This window comes from Sebastes fasciatus, chromosome 5 (genome assembly GCF_043250625.1).
Source record: "Sebastes fasciatus isolate fSebFas1 chromosome 5, fSebFas1.pri, whole genome shotgun sequence".
NCBI lineage: Eukaryota > Metazoa > Chordata > Actinopteri > Perciformes > Sebastidae > Sebastes > Sebastes fasciatus.
Genome location: NC_133799.1, coordinates 5,624,180 through 5,644,021, shown reverse-complemented (window position 1 = coordinate 5,644,021; position 19,842 = coordinate 5,624,180). Strand labels below are relative to the sequence as shown.

General features: G+C 37.6%; 2 protein-coding genes and 1 long non-coding RNA gene across 4 annotated transcripts in view; 1 reads left to right on the top strand and 2 right to left on the bottom strand.

The window, feature by feature from the left end:
- Positions 1-4,094, bottom strand: part of arid3a (AT-rich interactive domain 3A) — a 50,908-nt gene extending 46,814 nt beyond the window's left edge. Inside the window, exon 1 of one of the 2 annotated variants that reach the window (XM_074634672.1) lies at positions 3,752-4,094. The gene's annotated coding sequence lies outside the window, so the exon portion shown is untranslated. The remainder of the gene's footprint in view (positions 1-3,751) is intronic. The other variant, XM_074634674.1, reaches the window with a different exon arrangement.
- LOC141767414 (uncharacterized) lies at positions 3,421-12,265 on the top strand. Its single transcript, XR_012593837.1, has 4 exons — positions 3,421-3,555; positions 7,089-7,163; positions 7,249-7,293; positions 12,143-12,265. It is a non-coding gene; the product is annotated as an uncharacterized LOC141767414 (long non-coding RNA).
- On the bottom strand, positions 9,544-18,621 carry r3hdm4 (R3H domain containing 4). Its single transcript, XM_074634679.1, has 8 exons — positions 18,416-18,621; positions 15,838-15,995; positions 15,528-15,649; positions 14,790-14,907; positions 14,619-14,704; positions 14,108-14,193; positions 13,257-13,312; positions 9,544-12,398 (listed from the first exon to the last, which is right to left on the bottom strand). Exons 1-8 carry the CDS (start codon positions 18,454-18,456, stop codon positions 12,295-12,297), a joined length of 771 nt encoding a protein of 256 aa, XP_074490780.1. The 5' UTR covers positions 18,457-18,621; the 3' UTR covers positions 9,544-12,294.
- Between the last annotated feature and the right edge of the window lie 1,221 nt (positions 18,622-19,842).

The following is a 19,842-nucleotide window of genomic DNA, read 5'->3' as shown; positions in this document are numbered from 1 at the left end:
GCCCTACTGCATTGTATATCTAATGCAGCTTTTCAGCCTAGAAAGACACAATAATCAAGCTATAGCATCATAGTTTAATAACCAAAATCCTACAATATGTGAAACCACAATATTAATATTATATTGATATATCGCCGGGTCAAGGTCTGCCACTCTTTCAACACCTCTCTTTGATGGGAAATTACAGAGTTTCTGCAAAAATACAACACATCTGTCAGTTCTTCAAATCAAGAGCAACAACAAGCGTCTCTATGTAAACCTGGTTTCATAATAACGAATGCAACTTATTAGGGACAGCCAGCATTATGCAAAAGAAAGGGGAGGCCTTTTAAGACCTGAACTTGATCGCCGGCCATACGTTTCTAATCCACAATGGGCCAATCACAACGTAAACACCCCCCTCTACCCGCTTCTCACTGCAACAGTGTTTCTCTCCATTGGAAACACAGGATACCATATGCCAGATTGGACCCAACAGATTAGCAATTTGTGGGCAAGCCTCTATAATGTGATTGGATGATGGTGGGGTGCAGGGTGCAATAAGGGCCTGGAAAATCTCTCTTAAGAATTTCAGTGCTTAATAATCCCATTGGGAAGACGCAGGTGCCACAATTTAACACCTCACACTTTCGTTTTGTTTGTCAATCACAACTTTGAGAAATCACATGGAGGACATTTGGTGTAGGAGAGCGACTCGCCTGCTGAAATCCATTTTTCGAGTCAAATTTTAAATGGAAACACGCCAGCAAATGATGGCTGGTTTCCCTGCCAAAGAAGCCAGTAAGGTGTTTGAATGGGTATTTAGTTAGATGCCTGAAATAAGGTCTGTGGTTAACATTTAGTTCTACGACATAAAATACATCAATAAATATCCCACTCGTGAATTTTGGAGCCTTTATTTGTCTTAAAAAAGGCGGTTGCTAACAAGTGGCTAAATGAGACTACTAAACGTCATCACGTCGACTCGTAATCATAAAAGTGGTGTTCATTTGTGAAGCTTATCTTGCTGAACAAAACGTGTAAGTATCATAAACGTTTGTTTGCCACAGAACTTATTTTCTGCAATAATCCATAACCCAATGGAAAAATCCTATCTGTTTTTGTCAAGGGAACCCAGGGTGAAGCTAACTTCCTGGTTGGCCTAAAAAAATTGTCATCCCATAAGCACTGAAAATCCTCTTTTCTCCATAAAAATCCTAAAGTAGGCTTCCTCTTCCTCCTGCTCCTGTCGATCAGATTTCTGTTGCAGGTTTTAAGGTTTCAAAATACTAATTTGTGACGTCACAGTAAACAGGAAATAGGTCAGAGTACTTTGACTTTCATCGCCAAAGACATTTCATAACAGTGTTCCTGTCATCTCAGTTTCACAGTAGAATGGGCCAATATCTTGAGTTTGTTTTTACACTTAAATATGTTAGTATTCCTCATTCTTGACAAGGTGGAAAAGCCTCTGAAACTGTATTTAGATCAGACACCAGAACAATGAAACTCTCCACTGAAACCAGACTGTTTTCAGAACATATATGTTTAAGGTCATTCAGACAAAGCGCTATACGAGACTTTAAAGCCAAACCAGCTTCCTGTGCCTGCGCTCCCCTGCCCCCCTACTACTTGGTGAGAAACTATAACACCAACCACAAAAAAGTCAGCTTTGGTTGTGGCTCTGAGGTTCTTCAGCTTGGCACGTTCAACCAACCTCTCCTGAAACACACAGTAGCACGCCAAACTACTGAGCTCTTTTTGAATCCACTTGAGATGACAAGCTCGCTGCCCCCTCCTCATATCCACTGACGTCATGTAGGATACAGTGGATTTTCCCAACACCCTGCTGTAGCACTGAAGGCAGCTCATTGTGTCCATATCATTGCCTTGACATGTTGGACTTGTCTTGATCTCAGCCACTAACAGATGCTGTCAGAGTATTTTATCCATCTACTCCACCTTTGTTATGCTCTTCAAACAGACATAACAATTTAAGGGATTTCACTTGAGGGAGACAGCCTGAAGACTTTTGTGAAATTCTATCAATTGGATATTCTAATGAGATAGGTCGACGTCTGTGTTAATCTCTGATAGTTAGTTTTACATCTTTAAATACGTGGAGGCTGATTATCCGTGTTCAGCTCTTGAACAGGACAGACATTTGTGTAGTCCTCTTATTTGGACAATGCAGCCCTGCCAAAACCAATATTACCACAACATTACAACATCATTACCACTCTGCAGTGGTGGAAGAAGTACTCAGATATATTACTCAATAAAACTAGCAATACAATACAAAACAGAAAGAGAGTATTACAAGCAAAATATACCAAAAGTACTTATTATGAAGAATGGCCTATTTGAGAATAATACATATGGCTATTTGTGCCTTAAAATGAAACTAGTGAGCTCGTGTTTACAACATAGGAAGTCGTGTACACAATACGCTTGACGTTCAAGTGGTTAAGTCCTGAGAACACCGCTACTAAGCAACGGCAATATCAACGTTACTGTCGGCGTCTAGAAGCCACAGAGGCTAACAATTTAGCAAGCTAGCAAGTGGGTAACATAATGCAGGAAATGCAAAGACATAATGACAGAGGAAAAACATGGGACCGTTGGGAATGTCAACATTTTCCTCAGACATATTATAAAATGATGAAGAAAAAAAATATACGACTAAAATTACCATATATACATTTTTATTTTTATTAGAAAAATTAACTTCCAAGGCCTCCGCCATTTCTGACAACGTCAACAAACGCGTCACAAATCGTGAACTCAGAGCTTTCAGAAACTTTCCACTTACGAGGTTGTGAATACAACATGAGGGGGGCGTTCATATGGACTCTTCTGGACGTATGGACGTTATTATTAATGCTGGTAGCAAAAATAATAGAGAGCAGCTTGAAATCCCTCCATAAAGCCACATTTAGACCTCAATCCCCCAACTGTCTCTGCTTTGACCCCCCAACATGACATTTTAACAGACCAAACTTTAAGGCCTTGTAGATGCTGCACTGGCTTTTATATTTTACATATACTGTATATATATAAAGGTCAATAGGATGTTAAGACGTAAGAGGATGTTCGTTGTAAAACTAAAAAAAAATGTTGGCACCATTTAAATAATTGAATTTTAATTAGCAATTTTGCCCCACATATATATCTTTTAATAGCAAACACATGAGCAGTTGGTTTATCCGTAATTTGCCTCTATAGCTAAAGCAGCGGATAATACTGTCAATAATCAGCTTATATTAACTGAAGCAGTGAGCAGAGTTATGGTTTAGCATAGTGATAGAATGTTAGTGAGGAGAAGAACGTGAAATCAACGGCTAACGGTCGGAAATTCGAACGATAGCTGTTAGAACCGTTGACACTTTTGTAACTGACAGTAACGTTAAATTCGAACGACCACTGCTGACATTCTATTTTTGAAAACTCGGTGTAACCGCCCGAAAAAAGCTCGTAATAAAACCAATAAAACACTTTCCGTTAGATTTGATCACATGAAATAGTGCCAGTAAGTCAGCGCATGTTAAATGACGTCCGTTGGGTGACATATGGCAGGTGAGTCCATCCGCTACCTCCTCAGCAATACACATATCGATCAGACGGATTGATAACATCGATTAAAAAAAGAAGAAAAAAGAAGCTGCGTCCTGTAAGTGACGAGTAAAGCAGCAGATAAAAAGGAAGCCACACATAAATGATTTATAAAGACGGTATATAACATAAGGCACAATAAATAGAGATATAAACTCACCACATCGGCTTCCGTTCGGGTTTTATACTCTTTGGAACCGGAAGAAACATTCCTGTTTTCCTCCCGTGTCTCTGAATCCAGTCTGTCTCCCCCTCCTCCGATTAACACACAGAGAAACACCAGAAAGAGGAAGAGGAGAGGTGGTTCGTGTGTTTACCAAGCTAGAAATAAAGTGGTTTCATGTGAGTGCGTGATATCCACGCATCTGTTCTTTTGCGTGTAATTGTGTGTTTGAGAGAGTTTGAGTGTCGGTGTGAGAGAGAAGCCCCGCACACCGTTCAGTCAGTCAGGCAGAGCAGAGCAGAGCAGAGCAGAGAGAGGCGTGGAGAGACTCTCCAGCCTGCACAGTCACATCATTGGTTGACAAACAGTAATCAGATGCAAATTCCTAACCTCTGAATCAGCAGGGGCCAGCCCCCCCATACCATACACCCCACACCCTACACCCCACACCACCCGGGCAGGGGAGGTCTGTAAATGCATCATATAGTGGAGCAGAGAGAGGTGGAGATGCAGCCTATACTGTGAGAGGGGCTGTCCAAAGATGATGCACACAAGCTCAAACTGACTTTACATTTTATTAACTCCCTACAGGTGTTCTTCTCAGATGAACCCTTAACTTAAAACAGACATTTGCATGTATAGATTGTTAGTAAAAATGTATAAAATATAGGGCTGTCAAAGTTACCGCGATAATAAACAAGCTCCAAACTAAATTTTGCAGAGGAAAAACTGGCATGGTCATTTTTCAAAGGGGTCCCTTGACCTCTGACCTCAATTGATTTGCCAGAAAATGTACCATATCACAATACGTATATATCTACTGTATATCTAAAATTACACATACTGCATTATGTTTGCAGTTGGGCTGTCAAAGTTAACGAAATAATAACTACTAATTACTAATTTCTTTGTTTTTTATTTCTTCAATGTATTAAAGCAACTTGAGATTTTTAGGTTGTAATGGGCTCAGTTTTAAAGCTAGAGTGGCGATACTGGCATCATATGAACTAGAAAACCTAAGGAATCAATTGATACCAACCATGTCATACTAAGTACAAGAAGGAGGTTAAATAACGCTCCAAACTTACACTAAATTTTGGCGAGGAAAATCTGTCATGGCCATTTTCAAAGGGGTCCCTTGACCTCTGACCTCAAGACATGTGAATGTAAATGGGTTCTATGGGTACCCACGAGTCTCCCCTTAACAGACATGCCCACTTTATGATAATCACATGCAGTTTGGGGCAAGTCATAGTCAAGTCAGCACACTGACACACTGACAGCTGTTGTTGTCTGTTGGGCTGCAGTTTGCCATGTTATGATTTGAGTATATTTTTTATGCTAAATGCAGTACCTGTGAGGGTTCCTGGACAATATTTGTAATTTTTTTGTGTTGCTAATTGATTTTCAATAATAAATATATACATATATTTACATAAAGCAAGCATATTTGCCCACTACCATGCTGATAATAGTATTAAATACTTGACAAATCTCCCTTTAAGGTACATTTTGAACAGATATAAAAAAGTGTGATTAATTTGCAATTAATTGCAATTAACTATGGACAATCATGCGATTAATCGCGTTTAAATATTTTTGGTTCTCAAAAAGCGAGTCACAGTATAAATCTGGGTAGTCACAAAATTATTAATGGGACAAGAAAGAAAAAAGAACCGTTGCACTATTTACTAGAACTGATATTATTAGTTGATATAATACCCCAAAACAATCTGCAAGATTAATCATTTATTAAGTTGGGGTTTTTTTTCAAGCAAAAATACCAAATATTCTGTATTTCCAGTTTCTCAATTGTGAGGATTTAGTCAGACAAAAATGGACAGGAATTTTTCACTTATTTTCTGACATAAACCAAAGCATTAATCGGTTAATTAAGAAATTGATCTACAGATTATTCAATAATGACACTAGTCATTAGTTGCACCCTACAAGTTACTTTTATTTATTATCTGACTTTTTTATAATTTTTTTCTCTCTATTTTTTTTCTTAAGGTGATACATGCAGGCAAAAATATTATTTTTTTCATGCACTGGTCAATTTTTACATTTTGGGCTATTTTGCTTCCATAACATTTCTCCTTTCAGACTAGTGGAATCCACAATACACATTTAGGTGTTTATTTTACTACTTTTTCTACTTGCGTTTGTAGATTTCTCCTGAATTCACCAAAAGTTACCATTAAATAATGCCTCATTTGCATATTTAAACATAACATTTAAAAAAAACCTGTAAGAAAAGATAAATGTCTTAATGTGAGTAATCAACCAGGGAACCTGGTGTGTCTGGTGAAATACTTGATACTTTTACCCCTTCAAGCCTCTAAAAATCCTTCAAATGAAATTATTTTAGAGGCAGTCTGCAATAGTTTTTTTTTTCTTTTAATTAATGTGCACAATGTAAATTATAGTAGGCCTTTAGTGTGTCGTGTTTACATTTTCTCTCAGTGTTGATTTTTGGTGACGGCCCCTTGATGGAGAGCCCCTGTTCAGCAGGGAGGCTGGATGGGAGAATTAATACTTAGTTAGTTTGGTGTGAAAACTGCGTAAAATAAACTTTAAAGTGAAGCACGACTTATTTCATTAAACCAGCCTGTAATATTACTGATTTATAGAGTTATGCTCAATTTTATTTTATATAGATAATTCATAGTTAATTTCACAAAGCTTCATTCATTTTGAAAATATGAAGGTGATTATTGAGTTGAGGGAAACTCACTTAAACCAACTTTTTACTTTCAGAACACTTGTGGAGCTCTGTTAACATGAATGATTAAGACTAAAATAAATAGATTATTAATAATAAACATGAGATAGATGATATTACCACACTGATGGAAACTGCTACTGCTCTTATTTGACGCAGATTTGAAGACAACCTTACATAACACAACAAAATATAAAAAAAATCTCTCTCCGTCACTCTCTGGTACTGATATTATATCAAAGTGAAACAAATTAAAACCTGCGTTATTATTTAAAAAATTTATTCAACACATCTTGATATATTATATTTTGAAAATTCAAAACTGTTGAAGGACCCTCAGATACCCCTAGAGCAGGAAATACATGTTCAGAACGTCTGTAATCCAACATTATACACTTAATGAACCCTTTTCCATCTTAATCAAGGTAAAGCTGCGTTTAGGAGTCACATATACTGTATGTGAAACACAACAACTAATTATACATTTTATAGAGGAAAAATGATATATACACATAGACCAAACCGTGTGGTAAAAACTGCACTTTTTGAAAAGAAAACTAATAAATAAACTCAGTGCTGGAAATTGTCTTTTCTGTCCTCATCCCACAGTTGTTGACAGCTTCCTGAAGTCATTGGACATGTCATCTATTTCCAAATCTGATTTGTCAGTTGGAGTGCTGACTGGTAAGTAGCTGGTTGCAGCTGCTTACTGAAATAAAGAGCTTGAGATATTTAAAACAGAAAAATGATCCTCCTTCTGCCTCATCAGATGAAACGGGATCCAGCAGAGAAGTGTGTTCATTACCATGACACGGTGAGAAATTTAAATTGATATCAAACGGGTCCCATTTCCTCTCTGTGGTGATGACAAGTATGATTTCACACTTGATATAAAAATAATCAAACATTGGCTGATGCGTTTTAGCCGGGGTGTGGAAAACACAGGAAATGTGTATAGTTTTATACCAGCTGTGATGTTGAGCATCAAAAAATAAGAAAAAACAGGTGATAAAAACATTTATGAGAACACAACAAAGTGCAAAACATAAATGTGTGTTTAGAAATAATCAAGCGTCCAAAATATAAAGCTTTAATCATTTCATGTAATATTAACAGCATTTGTGCTACCTGATACGTTTATTTCTACAAGTACAACAAGTAGTATGACTTTGGTCTTATTATACATAAACAGAAAACTCACACATCATTGCTTTTTGAGGTTTCCTGTTTCCATGTAAATACTTAGTGTTCGTGTGACTTTGTGTTTGGCATGCAAATATGAAAATAGTTGGAGCTGTATATTTAAAGTATTCAGCCTTTTCTAAATGCTTTACTTATCTGATACATGCTTTCATGATGAACTGATTAATTTATTTGATTAAAATATATAATGATTAGTAAATAAGTATAATAAGAATGTTTCAGTTTATGTCCAGCCAGAGCCAGTTTGAACTTAAAACTTTAAAAACTAATTTTTAAGGGTGTACACAAAATGAACACATCACAAGAAAGACTTTAGTGATGCTGCAAAGGTGGGTTGAATATGAATTAGCAGTATCTGGTTGTTATATTCCCGTTGGTTAGTTTCAGTCTGCTCCTCTTTGTCAACACAGTTGGTGTTTTCATATGATAACATGATTTTAGACGTGACATTGTGCAGTTCTAAGATCACTGATACTTTGCCCACTATTGAGCTGTTAGCTGTCTTCTTGCTGTATCAAAGTACAGATTTCCACACTTCATTAATAGCTGACAAATGCTGCTAATTGTCATTCATCCATACAGTTGCATTAAAGGTGAAGTCCTCATTCATTTACATTATCTCATCCACCGCCTATATGTAGAGCACAGCTTTAGTTATTTTACAAATTAAGATGATGTAAAATGTACAACAAGTGCAGCTGAAACGATTAGTTGATTAATCGATGGACAGAAAATGTATTAATTGGTGACTATATTGATAATCGTTTAAGTAATTTTTCATGGTTTCAGCTTCTGGAACGTGACAATTTGCTGCTTGTCCTTTTAATCATTTTATTTTTAATAATTTTGAGGTTTGGACAAAACAAACATTTTGAAAGTGTCATGGCATTTCTCACTATACCAGTCACAGGGGACATTTTTCTGCATTTACTTTTAATACTTTATGTACATTTTCCGATAATTTTCCTTTTACTCATGTAACATTTTCAATGCAGGACTTTTACTAGTAACAGAGTATTTCTAGTGTGGTATTTGTTCTTTTACTTAAGTAAAGGATCTGAATACTTCCTCCACCCCTGGTAATGGCCTGTATTTCTTTGTACTAGTATGCCATCTAGTGGAAGGAGTCATACCACTGCAGGTCTACAATATAACTTTTTAGAAACTTATTTTAAATAGTTTAAAGGATCATAAGTTAATATTCACTCAACAATTTATCTAAAAATAAAGCACCCACTTATCATCCTTTTATTATATAATATAAAATTCCTGGTACTTCTATTTAATATTTTGAATAGTGGTTTTAACTTGATTGCATATCTTCTAACAAAACTGGTTGAGTTACATGTTTTAGAATCTAATATGTTAGTTTAGCCTCATTGCAGACTCTTAAAGGGTAAATGGTCATAAAACAGAGATGTTCTGCTGTTTAAAATAATATTTTAGGGTCTTCATTAAAGCATCCTGTTGGAGGTCCAGATGGATTATGACAAAACTTTCATAGTTGCATGTTTCTAAACTTGCATGCAAACCGTCAGTCTGCACAAGACCATACTGCACATCAACAAATATACTGTATGGTGATGTGCTCAAGTGCCTAACATGCATGTGCGACTCTTGCACCGTGCAAAATGAATAATACGAGCAAAAGGAAATGTGGTCACAAGGCAACCTCAGTAAGTGATGGAAAGGTACTAAGGACATTTACTACATATCAATACAATCATATTAATCCAGTAATAATTTAAACTATATAATAATAAAACACTTTTACTTTTGAAACATTTAGTACATTTTGTTGCCAACACTTCACGGCTTTTAGCATTTTGAAGTAAAAAGTACACAATGAAATGAGAAGAAGTATCTTAAATCCTTTAATAGATGCAGTGATAATTATAAATAGGTACTGAAGCACATACACATATCATTAAATACACAAAGATGTCTTAGTCTAGTGTATAAAGCTTTCAAACTATTTTAGGCTTGGCACAGGTCAATCATCTGAGTTCATTTTCTACAGCACAACTACGTCTAAATGTATTTAAAAAGTTGGCAGCGCACCGCGGCGGTGCTGTGGTGAACATGATCAAAACGAGTTCATCTCTCAAAGAGAGTATACAGTACAGAGAAAACGACACCATGTGAGATAAACTACTTGACATTCAGAGTGACAACTTGAGAGCCTGAGAAATTGGATTTCCACGCAAACAAACACACAAACTTTGGTTGACAAAATGCACCAACAGGTCAAGTTTTGTTACACTGCCGACAAGCAGCATAAAAAGAAGATCGGGGATAAGATTTTTTTTTTGTTTCCAAAATCCAGTCAAGTACAAATGTAGAAATATATGTACAGACAAAAAAAACATAGAAACTTGTATTCGTAAGGCAGAAGTGCTGTTCCGGGGTTTTAAATGTTAATATTGAGATGAAAGTAGAGCCAAAACTCAGCAGGTTTTTACCATCAAAACACCTTAAATGTGGTTATTTTTCTAACACATCTACTGCACATACAGTATACCTTCAAGTTTAAACCATATTACATGTTAAAAAAAGAGGCTTTAAATGTTGACTGTGTGTGTAAACCGAGTGAGAACTGAGCGTGTAGCAAGAAATCCATGAATTAATCTAAAAGTAGAGGAATAATAGCAGTTTTTAACTTTATTATAGTTCCTTATCTTGTCTTTGATTATTGACCACGACTGAAGTAACATCAACACCTCGACCACAGCGGCGTACAGTGAAAGCAGTACAGTGCTGCCATACTATCATGTACTTTAGCTTCTAAGTGGAAAAAATAGACAGACAGTTTGGTTAAATGTAAGCGCATTCCTTCAGATGATGTAGACGAGGTGACGAGACCGGACAAAACCAGCAGAGAAACATACACAGAAAGAAAAACCCCAAGAAATTGTACCTTAAGAGGGAGTTTTCTTCTCACACATAATACAGAGATAATTATTTCACAAGCATACCAGAAGCTGTTATTTCACACCCTTGACAAAAGATTTTTTTTTTTACCTACGATGATGAGATGTGTCTGTGCATACGATGTAGAGAGATTATTAATATTCATGCTTCACACCTCACCACTTACATAAATCCTACAGGCAGCGATGTATTTCCTGATGCATTCCTCCGTCTTAGCACCTTTATATGAGGCTTTATACAAACGGGTTTCAAGTTAATTTTCCATTACTTTTTGGGGTTAATATTGTCATTATTTACTGCTGTGAATTCGTACAATCTTGTGAATCTGGTTCTCACCAATCAGTGAGGTTGGAATATTGCCATTAGCATGGATCGTAATGAAGCAATGTTCCTAAATTGTATTTAGGAATAAAATTAACCTTTGGTGATATGTAATGACATCAGTTGGTGACATCATCACCCGACTGTGTTACCTGTGGGACGCAGGTGTGAGTGTCCTATTTTTGCCATTGAAAAGTCATATTTCATGTTGTCTAAACTTAATGATTTGTGAAATTCTATCATAAGTAGGGCTGCAACTAACAATTAATTTAATTTCTAATTAATCTATTGATTATTTTCTGGATTCATTGATTAGTTGTTTGGTCTATAAAATGTCAGAAAATGGTGAAAGATGTCGATCAGTGTTTCCCAAAGTCTAAGATAACCTCAAATGTCTTGTTAAGTCCGCAACTCAAAGATATTCAGTTTACTGTAATAGAGGAGTAAAGAAACCAGAAAATATTCACAATGAAGAAGCTGGAATCAGAGAATTACTAAAACAAGTTACTCAAATCGATTCTCAAAATAGTTGGTGATTAATGTAATAGTTGACAGCTAATCGATTAATCGTTGCAGCTCTAATCATTTGCACCGTGAAAAGGGACTCCTGGATAAACTGTTCATTAACCTGTTGCTTTAATTTATAGCTCATAAATGATTTAGTTTCAATGTGTTTGTTTTAATAGTATGAAATGTAATTTGCTTGTATCATTAATTCATCACTGTGAATTCTACATCACAAATCAGGTCGTGAGATTACTATTCTTAAATCTAAGAATAAATGATCCCCATAATATTAGTATGTTAATGAGGATATTTAAAACTTGGGAAAGGGAATTCATTTCATTCCCAATGCAGTGTGGAAAGTAGTTCATTAGAGCCACGCAGCTCCATGGTGCTGTATTTAACTTATACAATATAAAACGTTTTGATGGATGAAAAACAACTTTAACAACTCTACTATTAGATCTTTATCAGTGGGGCAGAAAATGTAAAATTTGGCCTGAGGATGGTGCAACAGATCATGTTACCTAAATCAAAAGGGTTATTCTATTCTTTGTCAACCTCATGTACTCGGGCTTAGCGGTGCTTTGAGCTGAATGCTAACCACTAACATGCCTACAGTGAGCATGCTTACATGCTTTAAAATGTAACATCTAGTATGTTTAACCTGTTTATGGAGAAAACTAATGGAAAATTACCTACAGAAACCAGACACCTACCAGAGAAGAAGGCTTTTTTTAGTTCCGCTTTCTGAGCGTGGCGGACATCATTACCCAGATAACACATACAGACTCATGTACATCTCTCAGAGCTCCTGCCTGCAGCCCAGCTGTGCGGAGGAAACGTGGTCCTGATCTCAGCTCATCTGCTCCAAGTAGGCAGACAGCAGAAGTCCAGGAGGCAGAAACTCTTCCTGTTTGTTCACCACTTCAGTCTGACGCGACCCGTTGCAGTCGCTGCCTGAAGGTCCAACCAAACAAACACACTTTGATCACTCTCATGTGACTGGAAAACATTATTAGGCTGTGGCCAGGCTGTGTAAAGAGGATTATGTAAACAGAGAAGTAGCTACAATTTCTATATAAATGTCTTGCTCAAAAGCTTTAATACAACTGTTTGTGTGCTATGGTTATGTTATATGTTATAAGCTTATGATGGTCGATGTTTCTACCAATATCTTTTCCCAAAGTTTCCCCTTTAACATGCGTCTGCTCCCTCCTCGTTTTCCAAGACTGCTGTAACACGAGCCGTCGAGTGCAAAGCCGTTGTAACGCCGTTTGCCATCTTTACCATAATAACACTACTTTAGGAGCAATCAGACGGCGGCTGGCGGTACCACGGATTTGCACTCTGCGGCTCACGTTACCGCAGTTTCACAAGCGAGTCGAAGAACTATGGTGGCCTTCATGTATCGTAAAAAAGTGAAAGGCTCTCTCTAGAGCCAGTGTTTGGTTTGTTCGTTCTGGGCTACTGTAGAAACATGGCGAAGCAACGTGGCGGACTCTGTGAAGAGGACCCGCTCCCTATGAAGATATGAAGGGCTCATTCTAAGCTGACGGAAACATGATTGTTAGTTCCAGGTGATTATGCACTAATGAAAACATAGTTATGAATATTATATTCCATTTCTGCTTATAGATCCCCCGAAATGTTACACACTGTTCCTTTAAGAGCACAATCTGCAATGCACAGATGGAAAAAACACACTTTGACAAACGGTTATCCAATGTTCAAACAACATTCTCTGCCATTTTTAACGTGTAAAAGTGCTGACTAGTTTCATATATATATATATGTCTAATATGTGTTTCCACTCACTTGCAGAGACGAGGTCCATAAACTGGCAGACGGCGTGAAGCAGCAGTCTCTCAAAGCTGATTCACAAACACAAACAGAGAAATGACTTTCCACTCCTCAGTCTCCTCTAACCACTAATAGAAACAATCAACCAGTTTCACAGCATAGATCAATAAAATCAGTCTACTTGTCTGTTTAATGAGGATTATTTGCCTTTTTTTTCACATCCTGTTTTTGTTTTGTCATGTTGTATATCCTGCTGCTTCAATGACTCCACGTCGTGTGTAGTTCATAGAGGTTTCATGTAATCTAATATAATATATATTCTAGGAGGGGAAACATGATCAGGATCCATCAGCCGGAGCTTTCAGCCTGTATTTCAGCCACCAGGTCAAGTGTTGCGGTGATTCGCGTCAGAGTTGTGGGCGGTGTTGGAGAGTCACTTTAATGGTCCATTAAACAATTAATGCCAATTAACGTCTTTTGTTCCCTCATGGCTGGGTTGTACAGCTCTGGATCACCAGTGACGTGATTGGCCACCACAGCGTGACGTCTGGTTGCGTTTCTCCAAAAATTGATTCTGTTTCAACTTTTCCGCAGCAGGCCGCTGCAATTTTTTTCCGGTGTTAGCTACAGATCGATGGTGCTGACTTATTGATCAGAAAGCTAAGTACAAGTCTAACCTCTCCTCTCTTCTCCTGCATTTGTGAAGTAGCACTGCTAAGCCAATGTTTTGGCATTTGTTCTCTCTAAAGAAAATATTGAAGACTTCTGTATATTAGTTTTAAGACTTTTGAGGAAATTGAATTCAATGCTTTTTGAAACTTAAATACCAGCAGACACGCTGCTGAATATAGAAGAAGGATTTGTACCTGCTGGCGAGGTTGGTTGTGTAAACGGAGTGAGGTTGAGCGATGAAGACGCTCAGAAGGTTTTCCTCAAGTACTTCCAGAGTTCCCTGTGAGGAGAGAAATAAAATAGTGGGTGGCAGCAAGCAATCATGTGTCCTCGAGCACGGTTTGTGCTTGAGCCAAACACTGAACTTCTGCAGGCTTTTATGCTGAGTCACGGTTGTGGTAAAACCTGTTTGCAAGAATCTGGAACAGCACGTCACTGTTTTCTACAGAGCCAAAAATAGCCAATGACGTACAGGTTAACTAGGAGAAGGAAAAAAAGACTTTTGCGATGGTGACTATGAGACAAAAAGCTGGTGAAGCCTCTGAGTTTGATCCACAGCAGAGATGTAAGAGAGAAAAGTCAAAATGTCTTCACCATATGGACAGAGAGTTAATTAAAGGTTGAGGCGATCAAACTTTAACTTAAGCTCAAAGCTACTGTGGGTATGTAGACTCCTACCACGTACGATGAAAAGATGATACTCACCATGGGGATTTGTTTCCGTTTAAGAGTCGCTCGCAGCCTGCGATCGATTCTCTGGAAGCAGTCCTGAGCAGTGAAGGCAGGATTTACTGTGAAGAGATGAGTGACGGTCAGACTAAACAGCCGTCACTTAAAACAACCATCTTACAAACAAGCACGGACTGAGACGCTCACCATTCCTCTCGTCTTTGAGAGGCCGGCTGGTGTTTTTCTTCTTGGCCTCCTCCTGCTCCAGCAGAGACAGCAGCCTCTCCTGCTCCTCGCCGGAGCAATTCATGAAGTCATTCCATGGCTAAAAGAACAAGAGGAAGAAGAGTCGATTATAAACTAATACTTGTTTGACTGAGTGCTTTTAGATTTGATCAAGCTTTGATCAATGATATAAGACAAGCTCTTAGTCTCTGGCTTTTGTAAGGAATTGAAAACTTAAAACATACACCAAAACTCACCTGTATTTAAACTTAGACAGTCTTTAATGCTGGGAAGAAAAACAGAAAAGCCAAAACCAAGTAGAGCTGCAATGATTAATCAATTAGTTGTCAACTATTACATTAATCTGCAACTGTTTTAATAATCGATTAATCCGGTTTTTGTCATTTTTTAAGAAAAAAAAAATCAAAATTCTCTGATTCCAGCTTCTTAAAAGTGAATATTTTCTGGTTTCTTTACTCCTCTATGACAATAAACTAAATATCTTTGAGTTGTGGATAAAACAAGACATTTGAGGACGTCGTCTTGGGCTTTTGGAAACACTGATCAACATTTTACACCTTTTTCTGACATATTTATAGACCAAACAACTAATCGAGTGAAAATAATTGTTAGATGCAGCCCTGAAACCAAAACAGACCTCACGCCACTCCTGCAGCGTTAACGAGCAGCAACGTTTAAACTCGGCTGAAGACGACTCACCTCTATGTAATTTCCGTTGGTGCAGGCTTCAGTGAAGATGGATGGGATCGCCGGGTTACTGCAAACTTCCAGATCATCTTTGGAGCACTCGTCCCTCTCAAGAAGATTAGCAAGAAAGCGCGCTGATTTTCAGAGAAGAAGACGAGCGAGAGATGGACAGTGGTGATGTACGCAAAGCTTCATTGACAGATTCATGAATTTGAACATGCTCTTTTCCATTGTTGAGGGCACGCACAGGTTTGTCCGGCATTGTCCATCCTGCAGTGGACGACAACATCTTATATAATATCATCTCATAATGAGAGCTTACTGTTCTCCAGTCGGCGGAGGCTCTTCTTGCCTTTGGCTCGGGGAGTGAGGTCGGAGTTGCGGATGGCTTGGTTGATGTAGAACTGCTTCTTTTTGGTGGGAGACACTCGCTTGGCTGGAGAGTTGGGCAGGGAGGTGCATTTACGCTCCTCTATCAGGCTGGGAAAACAGAGGACAGGTTTTCAATTAAGTCAACCCATTGCTAAAGGGGAAGAACAGCTCTTCAGACCTTATCGATGAGACGATATCATATGCCCATTTAACACAGTCAGTGATATTTATATACTAAAAAAAAAAAACTAAAATATGATTTGACAATTTGAATACTGAGCTCTGTAGGAAGGAGGTGCGCTTGGACGGAACTGGTGACACAGATGTGGCGTGGGAATTTCACATTAAAGTCATATCTTAAAGATGCGGAGCAGCTAGAACAGGACATGGACAGGTGCAAATGGTTTTCCATCCAGTGTGATGAGTCGGTTGACTCCAGCGATACGGCCCAGCTGGCTGTCTTGAATGTCATGAAATCTAAGCTCAGAACAAGACTGACAGATGAACATTTAAATGACTCCATAGGAGTGCACCTAAGTGGATACACTCCAGCATACACCTCTCTTGTTGACTCAATGCAATGCGAGTCGTCTCACTAACTGTTAAAATGACTGAATGCATGTAATACATGCATGTGACCTACAGATGATGAAGGGAATGTGAAGGGAATGTGATGTGATACAGTGATACGTGGTCAGACGGAAAATAAGGACGAGTAAAATAAGCAGGGAATGAAATTGGCACCTGCCACCTGCCAAATACAGGGTAGATGTTGGCTGTGGCAGGTACAAATTTCAGGTCACCTGCCACCATGGCAGATAGGTTGGTTTCAAGTTCAAGTTTCAAGTTTATTTGTCATATGCATTTAAAAGTACAGTGTACAGTGAAAAGCAATGAAATGCATTTTACCCTGGCTAATAGTTTACATGCAAAGATTAACTCAGTCAATGCTTTATTGTATTCGCAAAGATATGCGTCCTCTGGGATAAATGCAAATGCAGATCCTACTAATCTGATTTAATAAAAAAGTAAACGCAATATATCACCTTACTTACAGTAACGCCGCAATATATCGTATTATAATGGTAACCCCTGTATTATGATACATATCTTATCGCCAGATTCTTGCCAATACACAGTCCTAGTGTTTATAATTGTAAAGCGTTCTACATAGACTTCAGAAGTGGCAGACAAAAAAATGGTGTGGCTAGTGGAAATGTTCAGTGACCTGCCACACAGTGGCACGTGAGGAAAAAACTTAATTTTAGATGTTGATGAAAATGTGAGTGTTGGATATCAACATTTTCTAAATGCTCACACAAAAGAAGCTTATTCAGCTGGTTTGGGTGGAGCAGAGCAATGTGAATAAATGTTACCAATAATATAAAATATGAGTAGCTCTCTGCCACTTTCATTTTGTCAAAGTAGCTCTCAGAGGAAAACAGGTTGGAGACCCCTCTGCCATACAGTATATCATTACAACATAATCTTATCTGACATATTATCCAAGGAAAGAAGACACCAAACAGCTAAAGTGGCTGTGAAAGGTGGATAGTCCTCCTTCACTGTACTGTACTGTACTGTGCTGCTTCTGTTTTATCACTGCAATATTGTTAAATGGACCAGAGGAGGAAGAGCATCCTGCAGGATCCATAAAACCATAAAACAGAAGCACCACAGTAAAGTACAGTGAAGGAGGACTATCCATCTTTCACAGCCACTTTAGCTGTTTGGTGTATTCTTCTTCTTTCCTTGCATAATATGTCAAATAAGATGATGTTGTAATGATATATACGGTCCTCCTTTACTGTACTGTAGTGTAGTGTAGTGTAGTGTGGTGCTTCTGTTTTATCACTGCAGTCTTGTTAAATGGACCAGAAGAAGGAAGAGCATCCTGCAGGAGCCTCAGATGTAGGTCAGTGGGTGTCTCCTCCTCTGCTGGGTTTCTGCCTGTCAGTTGCCATTTTTAGCTTGTAGCATCACTACTGCAACACAATATGCTGTGACCTCTTTCTGGGCTAGTTAGGTTAGATATCATACAATCTCACTTTAAACCTTAGCAGACTAGAAGCTTAGCTCTCAGACAGTGGCATTAAAACAGCTTTTATTACAACATGTTTTTAAATATATGCCCCCTCTATCATAATCTGATGTGATGAATGAAGTGCCAGCTGATCAGCTGATGTGTTGGTAGAAACACCCAGGCGTGATTTAAATGTGGATTTACAGAATCAACCACAAACAACAACACATCCAGGTCAGATAGCTAGCTAGCTGCCAGCTGTTAAAAGGCCAACAGAGACAGATCATTAAACTCCTGTTAAAACCTTAAAGTCAACATCAACCAGATAAGCATGATAAGCAAGAGAGCTGGCTCTATTTCTAATCTAAAAACCACTCACAGCTCCAGCAGTGATTAAAGATAGCTGGCTATTTAACTGGAGCTAATTCAAGCTAATGCTAAGTAGCTATTGCTAAGTAGCTAATGCTAAGTAGCTAATGCTAACAGACTGGTAATGCTCACTCACATATAATCCTGCTCTTCATTGTTATTTGTCAAAACGACCATCTCAACCGGAGGGAGGTCACACTGTGGGTGTTTACGGTGTCGTGTAGAACAGAAGTAAACCCAGTCTGGAGGGTAAATGGATGTTAAAGCAGGTAGTTAGTGTGGCAGGTTGAGTGGTGAGTGGTGAGCAGCTCGCTCCTCTGGCTGCAGCCTGACAGTGAACACTATAACAGACTGGCTGCTACATGTTGTCATCACGCCACTAACAAAGAGGGGAGGACATAGCGAGAGCTCTCACTCTGTCTCTATGTGTAGTTACATTGTGTAAGGCTTTTTGAAACATGTAATCACTTCAACATATCACTGAGTTTACTTCTCTTTACCACATTTAAGAGCATTTATAAATATATATTTCTATCAAGTTTTCCACCTTAGATATGTATTTAAACATTGGATTTAATGTGTAATCATTGTAACTATACCATTTTTTTTTTACATTTTGGACCATATCACACACAAAGAACTGTTAACAAGTTTATATATTTGGTCATAAGTGGTAAACAACACTTATTTAATATATATATATATATATATACACACACACATATATATACATATATATGTATACATATATATGTATATATACATACATATATATACATATACATACATATATACATATATGCACATATACATATACATAAATATATACATATATATACATATACATATATATACATATATATACATATACATATATATACATATATATACATATACATATATAAACATATACATACATATATATTTATATATATTAGGGCTCTCAATCAATCACATGATTATCCATAGTTAATCGCGATTAATCGCAAATTAATCATACATTTTTGTATCTGTTCAAAATGTACCTTAAAGGGAGATTTGTCAAGAATTTAATACTCTTATCAGCATGGGAGTGGGCAAATATGCCCGCTTTATGTAAATGTATGTATATATTTATTATTTGAAATCAATTAACAACACTAAACAATGACAAATATTGTCCAGAAACTAATTCTTTAAATGTGGCAGCTCACACATACTGGTATGTAGATCCAACATATAGATACAAATGATGTACATGACGGGAGTTTATTTCTTTAAAAGGAGTGATTCATCTTGTTAATAGACAATCTTTGGCAAACCTCATAAAAAAATGTATTCCTGTCATAACTTGCAAAGTGAAGCCTCTGCCACCTCCATCATCTTTATAATCCAGCATCTTTGAATGGTTTCAGGTCAAACATAATCCAATCTGAAATAACAATGATTTCCCCCCACTCACCATTAAGGGTGACTAGAGTTTGTGTGCATGTTACCATAACAGCCAGTTTAATAGGCCTGCCACAGAGTCCTCTAATTGTTCTCAGCTTTTCTTTGCTGCTGAAGAGAAAGAGAAGCTGTTCA

Bases quoted from the DNA above. Each gene is read 5' to 3' on its own strand.
- r3hdm4 (XM_074634679.1), bottom strand. From the start codon at position 18,456: ATGGTCGTTTTGACAAATAACAATGAAGAGCAGGATTATAT. The intron at 14,705-14,789 runs GTGAGCGTCTCA...ATCTCTTCACAG, and splicing joins TCTCAAAGACGAGAGGAATG to TAAATCCTGCCTTCACTGCT. The intron at 13,313-14,107 runs GTACAAATCCTT...TTTGTGAATCAG, and splicing joins ACAACCAACCTCGCCAGCAG to CTTTGAGAGACTGCTGCTTC.